Source organism: Rhinopithecus bieti, unplaced genomic scaffold, assembly GCF_001698545.2.
Source record: "Rhinopithecus bieti isolate Rb0 unplaced genomic scaffold, ASM169854v2 scaffold_9420, whole genome shotgun sequence".
NCBI classification, from domain to species: domain Eukaryota; kingdom Metazoa; phylum Chordata; class Mammalia; order Primates; family Cercopithecidae; genus Rhinopithecus; species Rhinopithecus bieti.
This window is the reverse complement of record NW_016806134.1, coordinates 462172-474348: the sequence shown is the minus strand read 5'-3', so window position 1 is coordinate 474348 and position 12177 is coordinate 462172. Positions and strand designations below refer to the sequence as shown.

Below are 12177 nucleotides of genomic sequence, written 5' to 3'. Positions count from 1 at the left end.
CCATCAAAAAGTGGGCAAAGGATATGAACAGACACTTCTCAATAGAAGACATTCATACTGCCAACAGACACATGAAAAAATGCTCATCATCACTCGTCATCAGAGAAATGCAAATCAAAACCACAATGAAATACCATCTCACACCAGTTAGAATGGCAATCATTAAAAAGTCAGGAAACAACAGGTGCTGGAGAGGATGTGGAGAAACAGGAACTTTTACACTGTTGGTGGGACTGTAAACTAGTTCAACCATTGTGGAAAACAGTGTGGCGATTCCTCAAGGATCTAGAACTAGAAATACCATTTGACCCAGCCATCCCATTACTGGGGTTATACCCAAAGGATTATAAGTCATGCTGCTATAAAGACACATGCACACATATGTTTATTGCGGCACTATTCACAATAGCAAAGACTTGGAATCAACACAAATGTTCATCAGTGACAGACTGGATTAAGAAAATGTGGCATGTACACACCATGGAATAATATGCAGCCATAAAAAAGGATGAGTTTGTGTCCTTTGTAGGGACATGGATGCAGCTGGAAGCCATCATTCTCAGCAAACTATCACAAGAACAGAAAACCAAATACCGCATGTTCTCACTCATAGGTGAGAATTGAACAATGAGATCACTTGGACACAGGAAGGGGAACATTACGCACCGGGCCCTATTGTGGGGAGGGGGTCCGGGGGAGGGATAGCATTAGGAGATATACCTAATGTAAATGATGAGTTAATGGGTGCAGCACACCATCATGGCACATGTATATATATGTAACAAACCTGCACGTTGTGCACATGTACCCTAGAACTTAAAGTATAATTAAAAAAAGAAAGACATGCAAATTTACACTACAGTGTTATAACATTTCATAGCCACTCAATTTGTGAATATTAAAATGTGACATCACCAATCATTAACAACATGTAAAAAAGAAGCAACTGTTGATATAAATGTATATTGAAATAAATACTGTAGGAAACCTTGTAAGAGCAGAATATGCACAATATCCCAGAATACCCATTTGTACTTACATATACTAGAGAAAGTCAAATAGTTTTACTGTAAAAATGTCATATCACTGCTTGAATATATGAATTTTTGGCTATCACTATATTTACTTTCTATTTAAAAAAATTATATAATTATTTTGAGTCAAATGATTGATTCCAATGTACATATTAATATTGATACAGGAGTTAAGAAAAAATTGTTTAGGCAGATAATGAGGGTACAGTTGTCTATGGTAAGATTTTTCCTTTTAATGAAAAGCAGCCCCCAAATCATTTTCTTTCTAATAAGAGGAGCCTGTAAAATTGAACTGCAAACATAGACAAGCAAGCTGGCAGCTTGCAAGGTGAAATGCCAGCAGTTGTGCCAATAGGAAGAGGATACCTGGGACTAGGCATGTTCATATGGTAGCTGCATCTTCCCTTTTCTTTGCCAGCCATGTGTACAGTAAGGAGAAGGCAACACAGCGCTGGCCAGGCAAAGATCCCATTTGCTTAATAACATTAGGGTGTGGCGGCCAGCTTCCCGGCATATTATGTAAATATCACTCCTGGTCTAACCAATCTTTGGGCCCTGTGTAAATCAGACACTGTTTCCTCAAGACTGTTTATAAAATCCAGTGCACCCCACCAGGGGCAGGGATTCACTTTCAGGTGCCGTTTCCTCTCACGAGAGAGGAAGCTGTCCTTTCTCTTTCTTTTGTCTATTAAACCTGTGCTCCTAAACTCACTCCTTGTGTGTGTCTATGCCCTTAATCTTCTTGGTGTGAGATAATGAACCTCGGGTATTTACCCAGACAGTGATGTCACTTCATTATGACTTAATTTAACCAACAAGTATTGTGTTCAAATTATTTTACTGTATTCTTGACTAATGCCCATCAATAGGAGAATTTATTTTACTATGTACTTATCAAGAAATTTGTGTATTTATTTATACACAAGTGAAAAACCAAAAATGAAATAGGTCTGCTGGCAAAACAAGTTGACATAAACATTTTGCCACAGTTAACATAGATGAGTCTTAGAATGTCATCTATGTTATTTAGAAAGACATGAACATGCTGGGATCTCAGAGCAGTGTACTTACTGACACGGATGCATCTGGGAGGAGGAGACCAGCCATTCTCTGTACATGTAACTGCGGTCTGCTCTTTTGGAAGACTGTACCCAGGATGGCAGGCAACTTCTATAGCGTTACCCTGTACAAACTTTCTTCCATTATTTTCATTATATCCATTTTCCAAATAAGGAAAATAACATTTTCCTGAGGACCATAACAATGATAAATAAATAAAGTAAAGGAGAAGCATAAATTTGCTCAAAATAGTATATGAAAATTATTTTTACAATATTTAAATAAGATTGCATAAACATCCAAAAATAATGTATAACTGAAGATGAACTGAAGTGACTAACAAAGGTTTGTACAAAAAGAAATATCAACATCCAATATTACTTATCTTTAGTTTTTGTCATTAAAAGATGTATAAATTACATAGATATTCTCATCAAGTCCCTATATTTATTTCTCCTGTGATTTTCAAGAAGAAATCCTCATAATAGGAAAGAACTATTTTGGTCACTTTGCTTGAACAACTCTTTTCTTGGCCCTATTTCTGTTACATAAGACAAGAGTAATCACTTATGTGCTCTCTTTTCTTTAATTTTTGAAAGTTTTATGCATGTATAGCTGTCCAGAGGTTTACTTACTGAGGCATGGTACTGCTGGTGACCATCCATTTTGTGTGCAATGAATGTAATCCCAGTAACTTCTTGAAGGAGTCTCAAAATGTTCATCACAGTAATAGGAGTAAGATTTTCCTACAGGTACTGGAAAGTATGGTCTACGCATGCTGTCATAATATAGTCCTCCATGTTTAATGTCTGGATAATCACAAGGTCTCACTTGCAACAAAAATTAAAGAAAGCATAAAGAAGTTTTACTGTAACAAATAATCATATTAGAGATAAATTTTTATCGCTGAATTATATTCTCTTCTTAGTATAATTACACATTCCATTAGGGTTTCTAGGTCAAAACAAATGATAGAACTGATGACTGAGATATGTGACGAGAAGGTCTTTGTTAATGAAGATGAAATTATGCCTGTGGATCATATGATGCATAAATTTGTATGAAGGCTCTCCAGAAAGAAAAATGTACAGACCTATTTAATGTATTTCCCTTAAATACACATACCTTATCTCTGGCTAATTAAATAAGCTTTTCGGTTGAGAAATATGTCAGTGTTACCGCTTAGCTCATGTATTTCTTTTCTTTTTTTTTTTTTCCTATTCTCTTCAGTAAACAAGAGCCCTGCATTTTCTTCTCAGAACAACTCAATGTAAGGAGGTAGTATTTTGAACGATTTAAGGTTTTTATTTGTTTTAGATTGAATTCATGGGCTGGGCGCAGTGACTCACACCTGAAATCCCAGGAGTTTGGAAGGCTCAAACAGGCAGATCTCTTGAGGTAAGGAGTTTGAGAGCAGTCGGGCCAACATGATGAAACCCTGTCTCTATTAAAAATGTAAAAAAAAATTAGCCCAGTCTGGTGGTGCGCCCCTGTAATTCCAGCTACTTAGAAGGCAGAGGCAGGAGAATCGCTTGAACCCGGAAGGCAGAGGTTGCAGTGAATCGAGATTGTGTCATTGCACTCCAGCATGGGTTACAGAGCGAGACTCCATCTCGAAAAATCTAACTAACTAACTAAATAAATAAGGCTCTTTCGTATTTATTTAAGACAATGTAAAATATACAGAAACACAAAATTTTCTTTGATGATACCACACAGAAAATAGCATAGTTAATTCATGCCTCAAACAATTCATTGAGCCAAATTCTCCAGTCTTTATTTAACCAGAGAAACAGACTAGAAATATTTCTTCATATCCAAATAGTTAAGATTTTGATTAACATTTTTTGTTTATTCCCAATTTCAATTGGACAGCAAAATAATTTTAATGTTATAAACTATATTTAAGTAAGATACAATATAATTACATCTTACCGAGTTATTATATATTAATTTTGATAAATACATTTGAGTGCTATCTTGCTTATCATATTAACAGATTCATATATTTTTCAGAAAATTTGCTCTTTTCATGAGATTATTTACGACCATCTAGCACTTTCAATAACAAAATGGTATTAATGTTTTCCATGAAAGTTGAGTCACTTCCAATAAACCTTATGCAATAGGTTAAAAGAATTTCAATACACACATACACACACACACACATATAAATATTCTTTTTCATCTCCCTCTTTCTTAAATTCAGTGATTTATTTTCTTTGGTATTTGATTAGGGAAATTTTCATGTAGTTTCTACAAACATTTATTATGTGGATTATAAGCTGAATAATTGTATATCCTAAATGCCTTTCTCTAACAAAGACTAGTGAATGATACTTCTTTCAGTATAGTTTCTTGGCCTGCAATCCATATATCTTGTAATTGATAGATTTTTTCCCTATTTATTGGAAGCTCCCAGTGTTGAAATTAAAACATTTACTTAGTCTTATCTCTTTTAAATAACATTCTACATTTTTCCCCATCACTTTTTAAAGATTTGGAATGGTTTCTATTTACCATTGGACTTTACAAATTTCATCATGATTTGTTGAGACATGTATTGCTTAACAATAACTCTGCATTGGGAAAGCTTGAGTCTCAGATTTGCAGGAACTGTGTCTTAAAGATTTCAATTGAATTTCACATTAAGTGGTAGAGCAGAGATTTGAAAGCTTGTGGTTGATTTCAAAACAAGTATGAGTATCCATCTTATTATGGTTTTTCCCAAAATGTCATAAAATAAAATTGTCCACTGAGATTTCTTTCCAAAAGGAATAAAACGGAGGCATGATTAAAAACATATATCATTACCACAGGCTCGAGCTATTTAGCTATTCTCTAATTTTGTCACATTTACATCTGTTTTTATCCATTTTACAAACTGATTCCTTGAAGCAAATATTAGTACCCACAGATGATCTTATCAGCGCTCAGAATAGAAGGACTTCAAATAGCCTCATTCTACTTGTTACCCTTCTACAAATGTAGTTTTTGGTTTCACAGCATTTATGGTGCTTCCATCATAAAGTGGGCTCAAACAGATCTTGAAATTGATAAAAATGTTCACGAATTTTTATAACTACTGCTAATATATTCATACTGTAATTTATTTGACCCAGGCATGGGATCTTAGAGCCAACATTGTTAAATTTCATCTTATTAGATTCAGCTTAGCACATAAGATTCTCTTTGAATGCTGAATCTGCCCTAATGCAGATTCATTATTATCCTCTGTATCATTCCAGTTGTTAATTTGTACTGCCCTTCCCCTAAATCATTAAAGTGTTCAATGACACAATGAGTAATGAAGCAGGGCTGAGAGTAAAGACTTGCATCTGATAATTAGATAGGGTTATTTAATGAAATTACAAACTGATAAACCATATAACTGATCAACTTCTCTATCTTGTCCATGAGAACTCCAGATGGTTCATTGTTAAACATTAATAATTGAAATCCAAATATAGTTGGGTCTCGGTTTAGATACATTTGGGCTGAACTACATTGTCATAAGCCAACCATAAAATCATTAAATATTTTCCTTATAATCCTTATGAACATTGAAATCTGTTTCATACTGATAATAGCTTCCTCTCTTAGGGACTGGAATTATGCCAGGAATTAGAGTTGAAGTCATCGATCAATCATTTGTATCATATTTTTCTTTCATGGAATATATAGTTTAAGTGTGGTACATCTTGTCTATGTACTGCTAGATAGGAAGAAAATAAATTTGATCATAGAGATAGGAAAAATATTTTAAAAGGGTAAAGGAGCATCCCAGAAATAAAATACTCTGTTGACCTGAGTGGTATTTTGCTACATGTGATGGTTTTAGGTAATTACCTCCAACACTAGGAAATTGCTAAGACTTAGAGTCCTTCAACACTCCTTCCTCCAAATAGTGGTGCCTAATTTCTCTCCCCTTGGATATATGCAGGACTTAGTGTCTCACTTCAAAAAAATAGATATGACTGTAGTTAGCAGTGTGTGAGTAGATAATTGATATAGTTTGGCTCTGTGTCTCCACACATATCTCATGTTGAATTCTAATTCCCAATGTTGAGGAAGGTGATTTGATCATGGGCATGGATCTCCCCCTTGCTGTTTTCATGATAGTGAGTGAGTTCTCATGAGACCTGGTTGTTTAAAAGTGTGTAGCAGTTCCCATTACTGTGGCCTGGCCCATGATCCTGATTGCAACACAAGAAGACAGTCTGATTCACAACTACGTATATAAGCCATTTTCAGATTCCTGACCAACAGAAACTGTAAGATAATAAAGGTTAGTTGTTTTAAGTAAGTATGTTTTTGGGGTATTTTGTTACAATGCATTAAATAACTAATATAGTATGTGTTAGATGACATTATTTTTATCTAGTATTTTAATTCAGATATTGGAAGAATTTATTAATAAGGGAAACATACATTCATAAACACACATACACATTTAATTTTGAGTAGCAAAAAAAATGAGTTTTGGCAACTTCGAAAACTAAAGAATACTTCCAACAACCTTACCTTATATACACAATAAGACAAATATTTGGTTTTATTGACTCCCCATTTTTATGCATTTAAAAGAAATTTCAGAATTAAGAAATGGGCCAAGATATGAATGGAACTTACAGGTACATCTTGGAGCAGGTATCCAGCCAGTGCTTGTGCATTTTGCTGTATCTCCCCGGGTTGCAGGATGAAAACCATTTATACACTGGTACCTGATTTCATCTCCAGTTCTGTGTTTAATCCTTAAAGGCGAGTAGACACCATTTGGAATATAAGGAGCATTACATGTTTTTTCTGAAAAGAAAATGGATGTGTGGCTAATGTAGAAATATCCATTAAAATTCATCATTTACACAAACATTTAAAAGTAGGTGTTATTTATTTGTCCTTAGCATAATACAAAATGGCATTAAAATGAACACATCATAGTATCCTTTCTTGGTATATCACTTATTTTTTCCTTCACTATATTGTCATCTGATATATTTGTACCTCCTGGGCTCTTAATCCCTTCTTCTCCAAAGTCATTCCATACTTCATGACTTTCCATAACTGGCAATGATCTCATCACATATAACTTCAATTCTTACTTTCATTTTCCTTCTATTCTTTGGTTTCTGTGATTCTCATAAGGATTGTTTACAAATATTCAGGTTTTCTTTTTTTTGGACAATTGATAGGACTGCACAACCCTTTCTCTTTGAAGTAACTGTGGCCATGTGATTGCATAAGAGACTATAATAAAAGCGGAAGTAATATCTTTCACTTTAGAAAGAAGTTTTAAAAGCCATTGTGTGAATTTTTATTTTCTCTTTCCCAATGACACCGTGAGTAAAGAAGGACATGAAAAAAATGGTGTTTCTGTCACCTGATTCTTACAATTAATACAATGAGTAAAGTCCCTTCTGATCTACATTGAAAGTGAACATGAATGAAAATAAACTTTAGTCTTAATATTTTAAACATTGAGATATTGCATTACATTTTTCTTACTATAATAGGATAAAATAGCAGAGGGTTTGGAAAACCTTTTCTGTAAAGGGCCAGATAAAAGGTCTCTGCTGCAACAACTCAACTCTGCCATTACAGTACAAAAGTAGTGATAGACAATACATAGACAAATGAACATGGCAGTGTTTCAATAAAACTTTGTTTACACAAAGGGGGTAAGTTGTATTTTACCTGTAGCCTATAGTTTGCCATCCTTTGGCCCAGTGTGTCCTAATCTATAAAGCACCTTCTCATTCCTTTCCATTAACTCTGCTATATCTCAGTATTGAATCCATTTGCAACATTCCTTTTAAAATAAAATACTATGCATTTTAAGTATTGTAGAAAAGCTATATGGCCACTTATATTGGAGTCATATTTTATTTTGGACTAAAAAGCTGTGGTGGACATTCAGCATTGCTTGAAATCAATTTCTATACCCCCAATTTATTTACTATTTGATTTCCCACAGTAAATGATCCATAGTCTCCTCACTTTTCTCAAGTCACCTGAAACAATTGCCTCTTCATCAACAGATAATAAGTCTCCATTCACACAAAACAATTGAGACCACCAGTAGTGAGTTCCCTATACTTCTTTCCAGCATTCCTCAACATTATCTGTATCTACACTGATTTAAGTATTTTGTTTAGTCTTCAATGGTAAGGTGTTGCTTTCAAATTCAGGTTAGCTTTAATTCTTTCATTTTCCCCTGTATTTTAAACCATTGTTTATTCCTTCCTTCTTTCTTACCTTGTCAACCATGCTCTTAAATTGATATGGAAGCTTTTGCAATTTAAATCCCTTCTCTTAACACTTTGTTCAAATTTAGCTAATGTACTACATTTCCCCAGCCCTTCAAAACCAAAATCCTTAAAATACCATTTTATAATTGCTATCTCCACTTTCCCGTCTCACATTTATTCTTCAACTCACTACTGTCTAGTTTCTGACACCTCTATTTTGTCGTCATTGCTCTGACAAAAGCTACCAATGAGCTCCAATGTCCAAATTCAGAAATGCTTTGCATTTCACATATTCCAGTCACTGGTACATACTATGGGCTTCCTAATTATTTATTGAACTGAACAGATAAAACTCTGTAATATTTGACTCTGTTGATTATGGACTTTTTGGTGTTCTCCATTACCTCATATATTTATGTTCTCCTGCTTCTGCTTGTCTTTGTCTAAGTGATGCTTTTCTTTTATATTTTATTACTTTACTTTATATTTTTTGCTTCTCATCTTCTACTTTACTTAATTTTTAGGCCCTGCCTACTTGTCACATCTCATCTCCTGCCATTTTCTTACTTCGTCTCTATACTACCACTATTCCTTTCTTATAACTTGTATATTTAGTCAAACATAAAATTTTATAAAGTTTTAATTATTCATCACATATTTCCTCTTCTCAATACCAAACTTGCACCGTGTCCATTCAGCTCCTAAGTTTATACTTCATTCTGACAGAATAAACTTTAATATATCTCTATAGCTAACAGGATAATATATCTAGATTAGCAATAATAATATGAGAAATAATATGTATGTGACTTAGTATACAAGTTTTAAAGTTTTGCTATTTTAAAATTTTACTATTTTATGTAAAACATGTCTTCAGTGTTTGATGTTGACACTAACTTCAAATGAGTCTTAAATGTATTCCTTTTTTCTTTTTTTCTGTGTCAATTCATTCTTCTCTATCATATTTTCATATACTCATTAAAGTTCAGTTTACGTATCTTCAATTATTTTTCCTTATGATATAGCTCAATTTAATACCAATTTTTGAAGTCAAAAGCTATGAGATACAAAAAACAAGAGTTTAACTAAGAAATTAATAAAATAATACAGAACAATTTTGTTAATTAAGAATAGAAGGACTTCTGGTGATTATACTCAAGCAGTAGACATAAATCCTGTGATAAACCTTAATTTCTTATACTCACAATCATTTTTAAAATAAATCATGTTATTAAAACATTGTTCAAACCTGTACCTTTATCCAAAATAATATTTGAGACTATCCATATTTTCCTACTATTGGAAACAAGCATTAGTCATTTGAAGTTATAGCACTAATTCAAGGTTGGCACTCTATGTTTTGAACCAATAGAAAATCCAATCTGTACAGGGAAGAAATAGATTTGGATCAAAGATAGCTTTAATTTAACAGTTCTTGGTACCTTTGATTGTTTCTGTAAATAACTTTCTGTTACAGATTGTTCCTATTGGACACAGAAACCAAAGTTTTGACAATTCACCTTCAATCAGTCCTCTGACATGTATGTGCCATAGACCAGATTGAAGAAAATTTAAGTATTTAAAATTTAAGTAGATTATTTTACTTTAATGTTATCTTATTATTTAGCTCCAAATTTCTTATAGATTTAGAAGCAACAAAGAGAGTTTGTAGTTACCTGATTTCAGAGAAAATGATGTGTATAGATTTTGAATTCATCTTATATCAGCAAGTAGATCTTTGCTTTGTACCAAGAAAATAGTCATGTTTATGCTATATTGGCATACAAAGTGTGGAATTATTTTATTAAGAAAGACTTCTCTATATCTAATCAGTGTAAAATATATTTCAATAAAATAAAACATGGTAAGAGAGAGTGCATGCTTAACTAACTTGGGATGAATTTTCCTTTATTTATATTGATTATTAGTGAACTGTCTTCTGAAAAGGAGTACTCAATCCCAATGCCTTCTCTTGGTATCTCTTTTCCTAAAGAAAGCAGGATCCTCAAGCATAGTCTTGAATATTCAGGTTTTACTTGTATTTGTGACTGAGAAATGGAAAAAAATATATAAAAGAAAATGCTTTATAAATGTAGAGTCTTTGGGGTGTGTGTGTGTGTGTGTGTGTGTGTGTGAGAATCAATCAGTGTTCAAGAGAAGCAAGAACAGAAATGCAGTAACACATTTCGGAAAAACAGATGAATTTCTCATTGTGAAAACAAATATGTGCTAAGGAAGACTTTTAAGTAGGTAGCAAAGTGAACAAGTAAAAGAGGTGAAATAATCAGATGACTACAAGGAGGTAGTCATGCTACAGAGTTACATGTTCAAATAAAACTAAATTCCCAGAGTCTTATTTTGAATTCATTGAAAGCTGAAATGGTGATTTATTGTAATGTTTATCTTCAATACACAGCAAGGCTCTGATGTAAAATAAGTGGTTTATAAGTTACATTTTGATTATTGGATGGATAAATTCATTGTAGATTTGAAAGGGGTTCTGGAAGTAATATACTTCAGGTAGAAGTTAATGCCAAAGGAATTATGCATGCACTTCCTTTGCTTAGGAACTATGAATGCCATGAAGACAAATAGTTGGACCCCACACACCATTAGCCAAACATGGATCTGAGGTGGGTTATTACTATCTCGTGTTCATTATTTTTTTCCTAAAATATGTTCTTAACAGTGCCTAAAAGTAGAGATCACACAACTGTGAAGAAAAATATGTTTTCCAAGGAGACACTTGTGAGCTCAAACCAAAATTTTTTTAGTGTATAAAATTAACCCAAAATTAACTATTCTTTTTGTAAAAGAGGATTACTAAAGCACAGTTTAAACATGTATTTATGAATCACGGGATTTAAAGTTCAGAGGGCTCTTAAGAGTTCAACTCTTCCTTCTCTCACAGTATGGCAATATCACCCATTTAGATTTCTGGACCATATGTGGTAATACTGTTCCTCATTTCACTAGTTGTAGGAGTCCTCATCAAAAGCAAACTCACTCCTTTTATAAATGTTTGAAAATACCTCAAAACAGTTATCACCACACTATAGCTATAGCTTCTTACTGTACTTCTTATGGCATAATTTCTTAAAGTCTGCCACTGTCTATATTCTCTCTTCTTGGCCATGATAGTTTGAAACTTTCCCTTTTAAAATGAAGTGGGTTAAGTAGAACACTCTATTCCAAATATATTTTTTTTGGTGGGCAAAGAGCACAGTTGAAATGATCTCTTTGGCTCTGTATAACATCCCTCCATAATGAAACTTAAGAGAGTTTGGTTTTTTTTTTATTTTTATTTTTTTTGGTTTTTCCATTTTCCAGCACCATCATCACTGTTGAGTCATACTGGGCCTGTTGTTAACAAAAATATTCATTTCCTTCCACTTAATTCCATTGTCAGTTGAGAGTTTCCTCACCTGTTAGTAATACAAGTTACTTTTAAAGTATTTTAAAATATTAATATAATTTAAATAAATTCTAGGCATTAGTAGAGCAATCTACTTGTTTGAGAGTTGTATGTTACTGAGAATTAGGAAGTCTATTATTGTCCTGGCTCTACTCCAGACATGGTTTTTGATGATAAATCAATGACTTAATAAGCTACTGAACTTTTCTGGCCCTGTTTATGTCTATTTTCAGAGCGTGTGTATCGTATGAAGTGTTCTCAAAATGAACCTTGAACACAGAAAATTCTATGTATTCTTCGCAAACTTTCACAAGAACAGAAGACCAAACACCGCATGTTCTCACTCATAGGTGGGAACTGAACAATGAAATCACTTGGACTCGGGAAGGGGAACATCACACACCGGGGCCTATCATGGGGA

The 12177-nt window shown here is 33.5% G+C and overlaps 1 protein-coding gene across 2 annotated transcripts in view; it reads right to left on the bottom strand.

Moving 5' to 3' along the window:
- The window catches only part of CFH (complement factor H), a 112337-nt gene that overhangs the window by 69061 nt on the left and 31099 nt on the right, over nt 1–12177 (bottom strand). For both annotated transcript variants that reach the window (XM_017874831.1, XM_017874832.1), the window contains exons 7-9: nt 6726–6899; nt 2729–2923; nt 2106–2282 (exon numbers count right to left, since the gene is read on the bottom strand). In XM_017874831.1, coding sequence (XP_017730320.1) covers nt 2106–2282; nt 2729–2923; nt 6726–6899 — 546 coding nt within the window. The remainder of the gene's footprint in view (nt 1–2105; nt 2283–2728; nt 2924–6725; nt 6900–12177) is intronic.